The 17,137-nt window shown below is 37.2% G+C and overlaps 3 protein-coding genes and 1 pseudogene across 4 annotated transcripts in view; 3 read left to right on the forward strand and 1 right to left on the reverse strand.

Moving 5' to 3' along the window:
• The window catches only part of LOC101291215 (cyclin-T1-3-like), a 7,464-nt gene extending 4,659 nt beyond the window's left edge, over positions 1-2,805 (forward strand). Inside the window, exons 4-7 of the mRNA XM_004294042.1 lie at positions 131-265; positions 717-892; positions 974-1,125; positions 1,456-2,805. Coding sequence (XP_004294090.1) covers positions 131-265; positions 717-892; positions 974-1,125; positions 1,456-2,489 — 1,497 coding nt within the window. The 3' untranslated portion in view covers positions 2,490-2,805. The remainder of the gene's footprint in view (positions 1-130; positions 266-716; positions 893-973; positions 1,126-1,455) is intronic.
• Positions 1-17,137, forward strand: part of LOC101292394 — a 1,325,780-nt pseudogene that overhangs the window by 85,189 nt on the left and 1,223,454 nt on the right. The window lies entirely within an intron of this gene.
• Positions 3,019-8,555, reverse strand: LOC101309710 (peptidyl-prolyl cis-trans isomerase-like 4-like). Its single transcript, XM_004294020.1, has 15 exons — positions 8,502-8,555; positions 8,022-8,130; positions 7,721-7,825; positions 7,368-7,485; positions 7,192-7,242; positions 6,583-6,674; positions 6,406-6,505; positions 5,853-5,975; positions 5,681-5,758; positions 5,546-5,592; positions 5,402-5,457; positions 5,048-5,088; positions 4,527-4,626; positions 4,051-4,186; positions 3,019-3,938 (listed from the first exon to the last, which is right to left on the reverse strand). The coding sequence occupies exons 2-15, from the start codon at positions 8,117-8,119 to the stop codon at positions 3,194-3,196; spliced, it is 1,890 nt and encodes a 629-aa protein (XP_004294068.1). The 5' UTR covers positions 8,120-8,130; positions 8,502-8,555; the 3' UTR covers positions 3,019-3,193.
• LOC101294735 lies at positions 8,884-13,030 on the forward strand. Its single transcript, XM_004294054.1, has 10 exons — positions 8,884-9,236; positions 9,776-9,844; positions 10,604-10,657; positions 10,817-10,874; positions 11,023-11,097; positions 11,349-11,603; positions 11,863-11,908; positions 11,986-12,064; positions 12,173-12,296; positions 12,683-13,030. Exons 1-9 carry the CDS (start codon positions 8,943-8,945, stop codon positions 12,263-12,265), a joined length of 1,023 nt encoding a protein of 340 aa, XP_004294102.1. The 5' UTR covers positions 8,884-8,942; the 3' UTR covers positions 12,266-12,296; positions 12,683-13,030.

Consider the following 17,137-nt stretch of genomic DNA (forward strand, 5'->3'; position numbering starts at 1 on the left):
ACTCTGTCTTACGTACTCTCTCTCTCTCTCTCTCTCTCTCTCTCTATATATATATATGTGTGTGTGTGTGTCTATATGTGATCTGGAGTGAGTTAACTTATTGACCATATTCAATTTAAAATTTATGTAGACCATCGCAACAGTGTGTATGTTTCTCGCTGGTAAGGTTGAAGAAACTCCCCGGCCTCTGAAAGATGTTATCCTTGTCTCCTATGAAATTATTCATAAGAAGGATCCTGCAGCAGCTCAGAGAATCAAGCAAAAGGTAGCTTATCAACTTATCATAATTGTGCTTGTACTGGCGTTCCTCTACTTGGTTCTTCCTAGTTTCTTTTAGGGTGATTCTGATCTATGCACTATTATTTTTCTTCTCTATTGTTCACCTCAAGTTCTCAAGAACATGTTGTATGCCCTCCTCTTATTGTCTAGTTGTCTTCTTTAGATTGAGCACGTTTACAATGTACATACCCATGTTGCATTTATCTTACCTACATGTGTGCCTCTAGCCAACTACCAAGTCTGCTTGACTGAAAATTAAAGCATTCATTCCTTAACTCTCTCTCTCTCTCTCATGAAATTTACTGTTCAAATATCCTCAGATATGTATGGTACTATGATCTATTTTTAATCATAGTTTGTGTCAGATATGATCATATGAAGTATTTTCTGTTGGTATCTTTGTTTAGTCTATTCACATGTATGTAATAATCATGCAGGAGGTATATGAACAGCAGAAGGAATTGATTTTAACTGGTGAAAGGGTTGTTCTCGGAACTCTTGCTTTTGATTTCAATGTACACCATCCGTATAAACCCCTGGTGGAGGCAATAAAGAAATTCAAAGTAGCTCAAAATGCCCTCGCTCAAGTTGCATGGAATTTCGTTAATGATGGGTATGATTTCTCTTGCTTCATGTCTGTTGCTTGTTCTTGGCCTTCCTACATTTCTTCTTGAACTTGGAATGTGGCATGCAGACTTCGGACTTCTCTTTGCTTGCAATTTAAGCCCCACCACATTGCAGCAGGTGCCATTTTTCTTGCCGCCAAGTTCCTCAAAGTAAAGCTTCCATCAGATGGCGAGAAGGTCTGGTGGCAAGAGTTTGATGTCACCCCACGCCAATTGGAGGGTGGGTCTCCTTGATTTATTACAATATGTAATACTACGGAGCAATCAATAATGTCCTTTCCCATCCTCATTCTCATCTGATGAATTTCTTCATCATTCTACGCTCTACTTTCGACCCTATAAAGCTTTTCTTTAGTGTCATATGGTTCTGAGGGAAAACTGAAACGTTCAAACTACCAACCAGGAGTAGTTTTAATATCTCTCACTCCCTCTCTTCCTCTCCGGCATTCATCCTCCCACCATACAGTCCTGTGATCATGTCTTTAAAGCATTACTTAAGATTCTTTTAAAATGTATTTGGTATTGGTTTCAGTTGACTCTTCTTTTGCAGAAGTTAGCAATCAAATGTTGGAACTCTATGAACAAAATAGATTTCCGTCTTCCGACGATGTTGACGGAACTGTGGCAACTGCCGCGAAGACTAAATCCAGGATGGAGCAACAAGACCTGGATTATGGATCATCAGTTAACATTCCGGTCTCATATGAAGCAACAAGTAACAGTCAGTTGCAGGCTGGAGGTACAAGATCTGGAACCTCAAGGTCGGCATCTAGGCATGCATCTGAGCAGTCATATGTGGAGAATGATGGCCCTGCTAGAACTACCCAGAGTCAAAATAATGAATACAGAAGTGCTGGAATGACAGGTGCTTTGGATCAAAACATGGAAGTTGAAGACAATCGACACTCCAAAGTCACTGAAGCTCAAACTTTGTCGAGGTCTGTGTCTGAGGGACGTAGTGAAGAAGGCCAAGAAAGAGACAGTAATGACAGGAAGGGTGAAATAAGGGAAGGAGACAAACATTTGGGCCGAAATCTTGATAATACACAAAGTGCACTTGGTCGATCACCTCAGGAAGCTATTAAGAAAATCGACAAGGATAAAGTAAGGGCAGCATTGGAGAAACGAAGGAAAGCCACTGCCGATGTGACTAGGAAAACAGATGTGCTGGATGAGGATGATCTGATTGAGAGGGAACTGGAAGATGGTATTGAACTGGCTGGTGGGAGTGACAAAATCAAACGAGACAGAAGGCAAAGCTGGTCCAAGCCCTTACATAGACAAGAACATGAGAGCCTTCATCAGGGAAAACATCGAGAGGGTGTTGGAGATGGTGGACCACGTTTTAGTACTATTGAAGAAGGTGAGGTATCAGCCTTTGAAGCTGGACATGAATTTCCTTCACCCAAATCAAGCAGTCGCAAGAGAAAGGAAGGAAGCCCCCAAGAAATTGTTGCAGAAAAGAAACAGAGACATGATTATCGCCATAATCACTTTGACCATACTGAAAATCACAGCAGGGTTAGCCGAGTTGGCCACACTGAAAGGGATAACAAAAGGCCTGTACAGGAGAATCATGTCTGAGGTGGTGTCGACTACTTTTCGAAGAGGGGTGGTGTCGACTACTTTTCGAAGAGGACCTTGACACATGTATCGTGATTTCTTTGGTGATGGTTTTGGTTTCACTGCCCCTTCTTTTGCAGCTTGTGGAAATCTTCTTGTCAACTAGTATACCTCTCATTTTAGACTTTGATGTATACCTTTCCTCTCGGTATTGTGCTTCAGAAATCCCTAAGAGGCTTCTATCATCCTAATTGATCCATACACATTTTGAATGTGACCCTGTACTATAGTTTTAATGATAATAATTTGAATCTTTATAATAGTTAAAATTGAGAAGAAACGCTTGATGTTTTATAATCAATGAGTTGGGATGAGTCATTCTCATCCCTTTCTCCATTGTGTTTGAACTTCTCTTCCCTTTCCGCAGTCGGTAAAATCCTTCACAGGTTTTGGAGATCAGCTGGAGTGGTCACACATCCCTCCCTGTCTGTTATATTACGTTTATGAAAAATTGAAGATAATCATGTCTTCAGTAAAAAATAACGAAGTTGTCGATTGTTTCGAGTATTTCATTTTAGGGTCACTAGTACAAAACTGACACCAGTACAATATTGATTCCATTCGTTACAGAGAGAAGTCGCAGAAAACCTTAAGTCTGGTAAAAGTTCTGGGGTCAAAATTATACAATCACAGGCTTATATCCTTTAAGAGAACTTCCATGCCTCTCACCTTCTATATTCTCTATCTTCCTTCCCTGTGCTTCTCTTCCTATGAACTGGCTCATCTCTCTTGTTTCGTCTGTCATCATCAACAGATTTCTTCCTGTAGTCTCTATCATCCCTCGTCTCTGCATGCCTATCATGCTCTGCATGTCTCTTTTTATAAACTTCATCGTCTCTCTTTTCTGAAGGGCTACCATTAGCTGCACTTCTTTCTCTGCATTCTCTATCCCTACTCCTTTCCGTGGGTGTATCACCATCTGCGGTTCTCTTCCTACTATAATTCTTATCATCATCATCATCATCTCTGTCTCTTCGTCTCTCGTTGTGCTTCTCTCTATCACTATCTGCACTCCTCTTTCTGTAATCTCCGTCACGTCTTCTCTCTGCATAGGTGCCATCATCTGTGTACCTCTTTCCACTCTCCCGTTGATCCAGCTTATCATATGTATCACTCTGTCTCACCTTAGGTTTTTCAGTATCCTTTCCCCATGCCACATTATATTGATGACTTCTTCCACCAGATCGACTTGATCTACTGTCTCGACTGGATTCCTCTTTGTATTCTCTACCTCTGACATTGTGTCGGTCCCTATCACTTGAGCGCTTCTTTTCTTGATCCCACCTTCGGTCCTCAGAACTCTGCCTATTCATCTTTTGGTTATCAATTAGGTCATTTGGACCATGGCCTTGATGTCTCTTTTTTTGTCTTGGACTTTCTGGAGTGTTTCCATCAAACACCATCTCATAACTGCAACAATTGTAATAATATCAGACACTCATTTTTTTCCACTCCATGTCAACAGCCAAAATCGCATGAAATATCATTTTGTTTTGTTCCACACACACACAGAATGACATACCTGGAGTTGTTGCCTCCACCACGCTGTGCATTATCATTCTTTAATATGTACTTCTGAGGTTGCTGTTTATTGGCAGAATCACCAGTGCACTCCTTGGCAATGTGATCAAGTGCACCACATTTGAAGCAGCCTTTGCCTACATCAGCATAGAATAAATATGGTTAATTCAGTCCTGTTGCAATTGTACCTACTATGGTAGGTATACAAATAATTTCTGGAGTGTAATTGATTGCAAAGGATAAATTTGTATGTAGATGTAAGTACATTCATGTATTCAAAACACTCCACAAGGTACACATTACTCAAACATGCCATTTTAAGAGAAACAGATTTGACATCCACTGAGAATAACTCCAGCACAACAAAAACCGACTCACCAACACACACTGACACACACACAGGCACATCAAGGCAGAAGAAAGCGAAAATGGAAGGAACCGATCATATATCTTTTTTGCATGCTTTAATCTTCATACCTTTGCCCGCATCTTTGCGCCTGTATTGGGACCACAACCTTGCAACACTCTGACTAAAATCTACATGAATTCTCCGGTCATCAATCAATGCATTATCCATCTGTACCAAAAAAAAAAAAAAACAGAAAATCAGAGTGGGCTCTGATATCAAATAATTACAGAGGAATTCATTCCCTTGTTTACAGACTATTTCTTCGAGCATTATCTATTTGTATGGAAAAAAAATGTTAAAATAAAACAAGATATTCAAAGGGGCTTTGATATAAAATATTTGCAGGATGCCTTATTTATTTAGAGAATGACTCAAACAATCAGAAGTCAATTTTGCAGCAAGATTACTATGCTTTACTGCAAGAATTCTAGCAACTTATTTTGTTTAAACATGAAAAGAACTGAGCATCGCCACAAGTTCAACTTAATAATGATCTCCATAGACATTGTAGCAAGTACTAAAATTAGGGTGCCTGCACACAGGGAATGACAATCAGATACAAGATATAGGCAAATTGAGTCTTTCATACCTTGAAATATGCTTCTTCACATGCCTCCTTCGTTTCAAATTCTGGCATTATAAAAGGTCATGGTGATTAGCTTACACAATCAAAAATTTGAATACTACACTAAAGAAACTAAAATGAATTCAAGACGAAGAAGAGAATAAGTAAAGGATAGAGACGTGATGTTACTTGAGGATTAAGGTCAACCAATGAACAGCACAGAAGTTAGGACAGAAACTGAAGGACTACTATAAAGCAATGTTAAAAAAAAAAAAAAAAAAAAAAACGTTAACTCACGAACAGCAGAGAAGAGTGCATTTTGTAAACGAAACAGAGGAAACAGTAATATCTTACATAAAAAGGATAAAATTCACTCACCTATGAACGCGTAGCACAAACTGTCGTTAGTCTTATAATCACGTATTATATCAGCCCTGCAATCATTTACATATCATATAAGCTCTTTGTAATCCCTAACTTACCAATCCCAATAGTTTAGTAATAAACAAGAATACTACTTACGCTTGCACAGTTCCAAAGCGTGAGAAAATTGTGAACAAGTCCTCATCCTGCATCAGTTATATTAGCGCCAGAAGTTAGGCACCAGACCACATTGTCCAAATAAGAAAGAAAATCATGCAAAGAAGAGCTACATACTTCTGTGACTGGATTCAGCTTACAAACAAAAAGCACATTGTCAGGCGGCTTTATCTCAACATCAGGAATATCCCCAATCTGTTATACAGACATGCAAATAAAGTGAGAAAGGAATATTAAGCATAATCACGTTAAGCAACTAAGATTACAAGTTTATGTTAAAGGTGCTTACAGTCTCAAGTACAACCGCGCTGGAATGCGCATCTTTCGCACGTAGACGCTCCTCAAGCTCTCCAGGAGCCAATTGTTCATCCATAGGCACCCAGTCATCTTCAAGACGCACATTATCATCAACCTATTCAGAAATCATAACAGAGATTAGTCAAAATTTGAGCACCTTAGAATAAAATCTAATGATTAGTAAGCTTTTGGAATTTGGAAATATGGTTAAACAAACAGACTTATCCAAGATTTTAACTTTTAACCTACAACTGAAACTTTACTATAACAAATAACTCCGCATGTTGGACCAATAGTAACAAGGAGAGATCCACATGCAACTCTAGAATACAAAATAATCATTGGCCCACAAACTACGAGCTAAAATTTTTCCCAACAAACTTGATCAGAACTAGCCAACATACAGTCACTATGCTTATACTATTCAGGAAACCTGCTAATCTGCTATTACAAGGGATATTCAAGATATAATATTTTCGATGTATCTTAGTTTGGTATTTCACAACATATGAATTTAAAAGATTATAACAACTATTAGTAAATACCTCATCTTTAGGTTTCCCTTCAGGGGAGGCTCCAGGAATCAACTCTGATAGTTGCGGAGGATCGTCAAAAGGATCATCCAATATGTAGGTATGCTTGATTCTGTTCACATTAACAAGTGAGAATGAAGTTAAACTAGCCCAAGATAAACATAAATCAAAATAATATCAGGGACCAACCTAATATTTTTATAGGGTCTGTTGCTCTCATCCACATAAGCCTCATTGATCCTTGTCAATGTCTCCAATCCCTCTGCTATCTCCCCAAAAACCTGCAATACAGACATCACTTTAGTAATGCAAGGTATTGAATCCACCACACACAAAATTCTCTGTTAACAGAAGTTAGGAAAATAGAATTAGTAAACTTATATTTGAAGACTACCAGACTGACACACTTTAAAATCATTTTTTGGCTCTCTAGGGTAGACAAAGCTGAATAATCAAGAGATAGCTATCAACCAGGATAGCATATAGTATGTTTAGGTGCAAGAGACTATCTAAACACACACAAGGGTAATCCACTACTACACAGGAAAACTCCTTTACTGACATATCAAACTAACACACACATTCATACATTGGAAGATCTCTCTCTCTCTCTCTCTCTCTCTCTCTCTCTCTCTCTCATTATTTAGACCAAAATATATACAAAAAACCGTACTGCTGGTCTTATAATAAGTCACAAAAACCTCAGACTTCATCTACTCAAAAAAGAATTAAATTAGGAACTTGGAGAATGGATTCAGTAAATTAATAGTAAAGAAGATAGATCGAATGGAAACTTACTGTATGCTTCCCATCGAGATAGTCTAGATCATCACGCAATGTAATATAGAACTGAACAAAAGAACAAATAAAAACATCAGCACATAACTATCTGTAATTGAAAAGAGGTCCATCCAAAGGGCACAGGCCTAAAAACAAGCCTACAAGCTTATACCAGGGTAGCAGTAATTTAATACCTGAGAGGCATTGAGATTCTCTCCAGCACTAGCCATGGCAATTGTACCTGTTTTAGCATGCTTCAAATCAAGATGAATCTCATCACCGAAAAAGCGAGCCTGATCACCATACAAAAATCTGAAAGTAGAACATGGCGGAAAGTGAGTATATAGTGTCATATAAGAGCCAGTCAATTCTGATAGTTGAAGTAGACTGACTGTTAGTCATAAACCAAACTTATACAAAACTGATGCAGTATAAGCTATTTCTGTGAGGGAAAGAAAGAAACGAGGTAAAAACAAAAAATGTAGGGAGAACCATATCTATACATTCTAGCTTGGAGTCAAGAAAATGCAGTTGCAGAGTTCCTTACTTGTATATTGAGTCACCACCAGAACCCGTTCCAGTTGGGTCACCAGTCTGTGCAGTAAAATCCTTCTGGACCGTGTGAAAGAGACACCCATTGTAATACTTTATCCTGAATCGATACAAACATCAAATAAGATAAAGTTTACAATCTCACATACTAGAATACAATTTAATACATGACTGTGCTCCATAACTGAACTAAACAGTTGCAAAAATGACCCCTCCTCAAATCACAGCGCAACATAAGTAAAAGTAATAGCAACGCTTTCGGCCAAGGGTCAGTGAAGTAGTAGTAGTAGACTTACTTGCAGAGCTTTAAGAAGTTCTTGGTAGTAAGAGGGCACCTGTCAGTGTATAAATCCACAACTATATCTCCCAAACTCGTAACTATAAGCACCGACATCTTCTCTCTCTCTGCATTAATCGCAACACGATTACTTCATTAAACCGAAACCTACAACTATAAATCACACCACGCATAGCTCAAAAAAAATAATAACAACTAGGATCAATTTCAATCTCAACAACCCGTTTCCAAACACTAGAAAAATTTGATCTTTCGTTTCTTTCAACAAACCTTCTGCATTACATATCACAAAACCACATAAAGAACCGATCTTTAACTACATTGAAACCCTAAAAACCCTATTGCTTAAAATAAAATAAAAAAAGCTTAAACCTCATCAAGAACACAGCTTTCCCCAAATCCAAGAACGACCCAAAACAATTGAGCTTGGGAATCACTCAAAACCGAAACCCTAAGAATTGGTTCAGCCAAAACGTACCTCTGGATTTCCCTTCTTGAAATCTGATTGAACAGCTCTGGTTTCAGCTTTTCTACGAAGAACCAAATAGAGCTGGGGATATAAATACGTCGGGTTAGGCCGGGTCGGGTCAAAATTGGGCTCGATTTAAGGCCCACTCACATTGGGCCGCGTGTCATTTCTGATAGCTAGCTGGAATTTGTTTTGGAGGGAAAATCGCCCCGCAAATTTCGAACTTGACAGCGACCCGGAAAAAAGGAAATGTTTTTAAAAAGGAATACAATTTAATAAAGAAAAAAAATTAAATAAAAAAGAAAAAGCCAGGAGGAGTGGGAATTTTATTTCAAAATCGAATAAAATAAATAAATTGAAAACCCTGACGCCATTTTCTTCTTCGTTGAGCCCAAAGCGAATAGAGTCGACCGACCCAACCACCGCCGCCGTAGGAGGAAGCGATCGGCGATGTCGTCGGAGGGCAGCAGAAGAGTGGGTGGAGGAGGGCCGGACTTCGATTTGCCGGATGAGATACTGGCGGTGATTCCGAGCGACCCGTACGAGCAGCTGGATCTGGCGAGGAAGATCACGTCGATGGCGATAGCGGCGAGGGTTTCGAATCTGGAGGCGGAGGTGGGGAGGCTGAGGATGAAGCTGGGCGAGAAAGATAGGGTTATATTTGAGCTTGAGGAGACGGCGTCGCGTCTGCAACGTGTTAATCATGATGCTGACTCGAGGTTGGGGATTGCTCTGGAGGAGAATGTAAGCGCCTCAGTTGTTCAATTTTGAAATTCTAGGGTTTTGTTCTGGATTTTTTTTGTTTGATTTGAGAGAATCTGCTTCGAATTTGTTTGGTTGAGTAGGAGTTTAAAATTGCAGAGTGGCTGATTAGGACTAGGGGGAGATGAAAAATAAACTTGAGTCTGCTTTTATTCTTGAGAGGCTGAAATTGTAACTATTTCTTTTCTTTTGAGATAGATATGGGGATATGAGTCGTTTGGTTTTGCTTATGAGAGTTGCAATGAAATGATTTATTGTGCTGAACTACGCTAAAGATTGCTAGATGAGGGAGTGAGCTAGAGGTTTCTGCTTTATTCAGTTTTAATTTTCGACCAGACTGAATATGAAAGGAAGCGAGAGAAGAAGAAGAAGAAGAAGAATAGTAGTGTTGAAGATTCGTTCAATTTTTGTTTTTTGTTTTTTCATCTTCTCTTTAATATTTGGTGCTTCACATTTGGGACTTCGTTTTGGAACAAGCTAATAATTATTATGGTTTTGTTGTGTTGTTGTTATTTGTGAAGATGAGGATTTCCAAAGAACGAGATTCGCTGGCAACGACTGCTAAGAAGCTCAGCCGTGACTTGGCCAAAGTGGGATTTTGTATCTATCTTTTATGAGAGTTCTTAATTTTATTTTGTTTTCATTTGAACTTGGGTATATCTTAATCTAAGTGCTATATTGTAAGTTCTTTTGAGATGACATGCAAAACGTACTCATTTTGGGTGGAATATGGGGATGAGCTTTTGGTGTATTGTTGTACTAATAATGCCCTTCGTATATATGAAAATGGCATAACTGCAATTGCCAAAATTAATGAAATCTCATTCATCCTTTTCTAGTGTATGTTTCGTTGCAATATGTGTTCTTAGTTTTTTTTTTCTCCTTTGATTGAAATGTCCTTATTCTATTTCAATATGATTTTGTAGCAGTTGATACATGTTTGTTTTCTGTTTGAACATTTGTATGGTGACATTTCAAAATCTCTTTTGTAAGAGATCATGTTTAGGAAAACATTGCAAAAGAATATACAACTTACTGGACATGTGATATCAAGTATTTTAATATTGTAGGGATGATATTGGTAACTTCATTCAAAGTGCACTTTTCAGACTCACATGACTATATTTCTGCAAATGTCATGCTGGTAGTTGTGCCATAGAATTCCGACCAATTAACTCCCAACTCTCTTCTGAGTTTCTTTCTCATCATTGCATTGTTCATTTCTTTTGTTTTTTTTTTATTGTTTTTGTCCGGTAAATTAGAAGGGAGTTGTAACCTTGTCTTATAAATGTCCTTTTATTCTTGTAGCAAGTCGACCTAAGAACTAATATGACTTTTTCTTTTCACAGTTGGAAACATTTAAGAGGCAACTGATGCAATCTCTAAATGATGATAATTCATCTGTAAGTATTATATCCTTTCCAATTCTGGTTTCTTTATTGAACTAGTGATTTCAGTTTGTTATTGTTCTTCCTCTCATGGAAGTTTTGCTTGTGGAACTTTATGTTTCTTTGTATAATTCCTTTCTATGGAAATCATTAGCTGTATTTTACGTCTTACAGCCAGCCAGGACTGTTGATATCGGCACCTGTGATCAAGCAGTTCCAAAGGCATATCCAGGTAAGGGTACTGTTATTTCACTTGTTTTCTTCTTTAATGGATTAAACCGTAGATTAGTGATGACTGGGCCACAATTTTTATGGTTCTTGACTCTCTTTTTTGGGCCTTTGGCTGATGGGCAATGTACTATATTTATGTGTCCTGCTAGATGAGGAGACAAATGGCTACTCAGCACAATATTCGTCAACTGGTTCTACTAATATGGGGAACACAACTGATGAAGGTATGTACACCTGATTATATAGTTTATGGACCCATATCTTGCTGTGTGGTAATCTTAGAATAAGTGCCAACCAGTTGTACAACGTATTCTGAATTGCATTGCAGAACATGTTATGTAAACATTTCTACAATGTATTATGCATCTATTTACTTTTATTCATGGTGTAAGGTGAGTGCTTTCAAAACGATAATGAAGGCTGTTGTGACATTGCACCTAACTTCTGATGCTTCAAATACGAATTTTGTTGACAGCCTTGAGGAATGGTGAGCAAAATTTTTCATTGACTCCCTATATCACACCTCGACTTACTCCAACTGCTACTCCAAAGGTCTTTTCGACAACTGGGTCACCTAGAGCATATTCTACCATCCCATCTCCGCAGCAGACCTCTGGTGCCACATCTCCCACAAAATCATATGATGGACGGAATTCAGTGTCTTCTTGGTACCCATCAAGCCAGCAGTCATCAGCAGCTAACTCTCCACCTCATGGACGACCATTGTCAGGTTGGGATAGTTATTGTGATTCTATGATTCAAATTTTTTTGACCAGTTCTCTTAATTTCAATAGGTTCCTCAAGTGTATCTTTTGCTGTGAATTAGTAATTCTCTATCAAACTCAGCCCCAATCTTGCTTCAAATTAAATTGTCTGTATTTTCAGTACAACAGTTGCAGTTGACATCAGTCTTTGAACACTCTTATACTATGCTGAATTACCTTTTGCCATTTAAAAGTTAACATCTTGTGCATTGTAAAATTATGTAGGGCGGACTCCTCGAATTGATGGAAAGGAGTTCTTTCGTCAGGCCAGGTAGGTATAATTATTTCAAGCTCAATTGATTTCATGGTAATGAGGTTTGAAATTGATTGAAATATACTGCAATACAGGAGCCGCCTATCATATGAGCAGTTCAGTGCATTCCTGGCTAACATCAAGGAGCTAAATGCTAAAAAGCAAACCCGGGAGGTAAACCTTTGTGGAATAGTTTTGACTGTGCTAAATCTATGCAACTGAATATCTAGTTGATTCATCAATCACAAAATTAGTGAACAGTTTGAATACATTTTATTCCAGGAAACTCTGAGGAAAGCAGAGGAGATCTTTGGGACGGATAACAAAGATCTGTATTTATCATTTCAAGGATTGCTAAACCGCAACATACATTAGTGTCCACCACTTGTAACCTATATAATAATCAGTAAGTTCATCCTTAGATTCTCTCTCTACCCTGCTTTGATAAGTGTTGAGGATTCCATGCATAATCAATATTCAGAATCAATATTCAGTAGTGAATATGTGAACAAGTCTTTACTGCCTACTTGGTGCTTTTTAATCTAGTTCTTTCAAAAGTTTTGACTGGTGTTTATGTTTGCACGGTGGCCTGCTTGACTTCAAGTTTCCTTCACTTCAAGTCCTTTTTAGCTTTTGACCATCTACATGTCATAATTTATGGGCTTCATTCGCATCTCTTGAAGAGCCTCAACTTTTTACTATAAGATAATTTATCACTGGTTGTGCTCTCAATTTTGTGTTGCTCTGAATTAGTTCAATGACCATAACTCAACATTAACTTCTCTTATGCAGGTTCTGCAGTCTGGCACCTTGCCGTGTAGGCCGGGATAGAACTTGTTCCCAGCGGCTATGAATGGAAGGTCCATGGCTCTTTCTGTCTTGTTATTTGCCAAGATGTTTCAACATCAAGGGATCTGTTGAGATGTATTCAATATTCAGACATTTGTTGAGATATAATCCACATCAAGTTGAGTTTCAGCAAACTATAGAGTAGGGTTTTGTAGGCTTCAGTTTGTCTCAGAATGCAGGTATGTCGTGTATATAGTTGCTTTATTTCTTGGATTACCAGCTGGGTTATTTGAACTAAAACGAAAAGACATTAGCTTCCTGAGTTGGCGGTTTCGCCTTGCACATGCGAAGAGGTATTATTTTTCTTTTCAAGTGTAAAGTAGGAATGCCAACTTGAGTTTAGTTTCAAACCAAGGACTTGAGGAACAAAATTAATCGACTACCCTTTGGAATTTTTACTTATTAACAATTCTAAAATTGTTTAGGGTTTGAATGATATGATCCAAATATGCATATGGTAGAGTTATCATCTGTTCTGTAAGCTACTTAAGTACAAGCTTTAGTACTTGGTTAAGGATATTATGCGAGACAAAGGGAATAAAGTGGCCTTCAAAGTACAACATTCTGGGGAAAATATAGGCAATGCGATTGAAATGTTTGGATATGAGAGAATATATCAGAAGCTACAAAAACTAGCTAGCTACACAATGTGGTCGAGTGCATCACAGAATTGGTCTGCTCTAAATCTGTTTTCGGCTCTGATAATATCTTTCAATAGCGGAATTTTGATTTCGAAATGGATTTATTGATCGACTCCTCCATCCCTTATTCTTTCTTCACTGATATCTCTGGTTTTTCAAACATATCTTCCAAACGAATCGAACCAGGAAAAGCAGTAATACGGCATTTGTTGCTTAGCCTGGAGGAGGATTGGTTGTACTTGAAAAGTCTTGACAAATCTGCTGCAGGAGGATCTATGTAGGGAAATAGAAACCATTACATGGGACAAGAATAATTCTTGACTGGTAAATGATGGAAACACAAAAGCATGTTGCAGTACGTATGTGATGATCTTATGCTCCTCCTGAAATCTACCTAGAATCGACATGCACGTTGTACTAACATGAACATGTTGGACTTGGACTTGGACCATATGAAGATCATGGTAAATGAACTCATCTCTTACCATTTTACCTACCTTGTCTTCGAAAGAATTTTTAGATCATTTATCGATTTATGCATGTCATTCTTATGCTCATTTATGCAAATGAGCATGTACTCAATTTTACTTTCTTAACTTCCAAGTTTGGAGTTAATTCTGAACTCCAAAGTACTAATGCAATATTTGCCAGGGATTAAAAAGCTAAACTTTTGTGAAGACATTATACCTTTAAACACAAGATAGAAGGATAGATACCCATTATTTTCCTCATAGTCATATCAGTTCTTACTTTGTGTCCTTCTCATTTTGTTTATATCCAATTCTTTTGCTATATATACTGTGTCAATCTAGAAGAATTGGTCAGTTTCTAACTGTTGAAAGAGAACTACTATATGGTAAGACAAACAAACATATACCTTGTTGTCATTGCAATTTCTTCATAAGTTTTCATCCATACACTCCAAGATATTGATGTACTCAAATGATATGATACCCGGAGACCTGATCTAATTTCAGATCCCCTTCTGAAAGAGTTGCGGCTTAAGATCTTAAAATCTCTCAGACTTCAGATAATATTACTGTGAGGATTTCATTCTTTGTATAGATGTCAAAGGAAGAGACCGATCAAGTTACCTACACACCATGTCCAGGATCAGCTTCTTTGCATTTTAATTCAAGTGGGTTTTAAGGGTCAGGCTTTGCTGTCTAGGGTTGATGGGATGGAATTTTAACAGAGGACCTGATACTATATGTACTACTACAGCCTACAAATCTTTCAGTTCTATCTTCTATTGTAACTTTATGCGGCAAATAGCTAGACAGAGATGAAACTTCTTGCATAAGGGTACCCTAAAATGCTCTTCCCTTCACTTAGCTTCATGATAGAACAGGTCCCCCAACTTGTTCCAATTGAACTTCCAGATATTTAAATTGATACTGGAGTTGGTATGACAGGAAGCCAGGAATCTTTCAAAGATAACAAAAGATTATGGGAAACCTCTTTAAGAGAAATCCTTTTGAACCAGATACCCCTTCCCCCTTCAAAGAGTAATTTTAAATACACACCCTTAATCTCTTAATACACATCTCTTACTTAATACAATACTCATCTGGTTTTTCATTTCAATATTATACTAAATACACATCTCAAACTGTCTAAAATCCCCTCAATATCTAAAACTAATAATAATCTATTATTTAATATAATTATTATATTTTTACTATTTCACAACTCTCTTTACTTATTCTCTTTTATTTTCTGTTAGATTTTTTTTGATTAGGTTAGAAATATTTTCTTGATCAAAAAAGTAACATTATGTTCGAACTCCAAATCTCTAATATGACATCAATCGGCTAGAATTTGAAAAAAAAAATTGAACATACATAATTTTTTCAAAGTTAAGAAACTAGTAGAAGTATAATGGCATAACTAAAGTTGATAAAAAAAAAAACCTCAAATGAATCGGTAAATAGTATATGTGATTACGACAGTAGTCGAAATTCAGGTGATGGATTTTGGAGAAGAGGTTTTTATTTCTTTTCTTTTGATGCATAGTAATAGTGGAGAAGAGTTAATTAGGTTTTAGGGAAGAGAAAGTTTTTTTTTCTCTAATAATTGATGGATGTTTTTGTAATTAAACATATCTATAAAATCTGATGTGAAATATAAAATAATAAGGATGTGTATTAAAAGATTAGAGACGTGTATTTAAAATTTCTCCCCTTCAAATATTAGAACTCAGAAAAATATATATAGAAGCTAAAAAAAGAAGTGAAAGCCAGGATTCCGAACTATTTCAAAGCCTATTCAATCGATGATAAAGAACATTTCAAGGGAATTCAATCAGAAAAATTAAAAGAATCAATCCAAACTAATTCAACTTCAACATTTGCCGATTTAGAAGATGATTAGTTTCCTAATTAAGAATTTAAACATAGCAATTTGAACTAACCTCAACAAAAGATACCGCTATCTTATCATGATATCATTAAGCCTACTCAACTTTGAAGGACCGATTAATTAGCAGCAATTAAGTGATGATTAGTCTGGCAAAGCTGGGCATGCATACGTACATAGGTAACAATCAAGTCAAAACGAGATCGGAAAATTATGTAATTCTAACAAAGTGTAAGACAGTTTTATGCACTATATATATCCTACATAAAATTATAATATCTATTAGCATGAATATGGTGTTGGTTTGGCTGAATTTATTATTTTCTCATAAACCTTTAAACTAACAACCCTTAGCTTAATTATATACTATCTATCAAATTCTCCAAGTATCTTTATATAGCACTTGAAGATTGATACATATTCCTTCGAACAAATAACCTGGCTTGTCGTACGATTGTTTCTCAAGCTAGCACACTTGCAGAAGCAATAAACTTTCCCATTTTACAGGTATAAGTTCTAATATCAAATCACATTTCAAGTAGTCGCATGCAATGTGGGGAAACCATGTACAGTTGTTTACACAAAACAGGAAAGCAAAAACAATAGGAACCTTACCTTATATGTGACTAGCAGAACAAGTTCCATGCTCATTCAATTTAAACGAAACTGCTTTCTTAACACGAAGGAGCATTTGTCCTTTCATATAAGTGTCGAACAAACACTAGTAGAAAAAATTTCTTAAGCGACGGGTATATTTCGTCGCCTAAACCCTAAAATTTGTCGCTTAAGAACTTAAGCGACGAATGTTTCGTCGCTTAAAATTCGTCGCTTAAAATTTGTCGCATATGACGCGTCTCTTAGGTTCTTAAACGACAAAAATTTCTTATTCGTCGCATAAATGCCCTCCTAGGCGACGAAAGCCATGTCGTCGCCTGAATACTTAAGCAACGAACATAGTTCTCTAGGGCGACAAAACATTTCGTCGCTATAGTGTTTACAATATTTAAAAAAAATGTTTTAATTAATTTAATTTCATTTAATGTCCCTTAATGTTTATTAAATAAACATTAAATGAAATTAAATTAATTAAAACATTTTAGTTTCATTTTTATTTTCTTTTTTGAGTTTATTTTTTCTTTTTTGTTCTTTTCTTCTTCACACACTACCAGGACAAGTACTTTAGCCGACGAAATATTTTCGTCGGCCTGTTATCCTAATTCGTCGGCTAAGACCTTAGCCGACGAAGGCTCGTCGGCTATAGTGTCGTCGGGAAAGGGTCGTCGGTGATGGCTTTAGCCGACGAATCTAAAGACCATCGTCGGCTATTGTTCCAGACTTTAGCCAACGAACTATTTTTCGTCGGCTATTGTTCCAGCTTTTAGCCGACGAACTATTTTTC

Source organism: Fragaria vesca, linkage group LG3 (assembly GCF_000184155.1).
Source record: "Fragaria vesca subsp. vesca linkage group LG3, FraVesHawaii_1.0, whole genome shotgun sequence".
NCBI classification, from domain to species: Eukaryota; Viridiplantae; Streptophyta; class Magnoliopsida; order Rosales; family Rosaceae; genus Fragaria; species Fragaria vesca.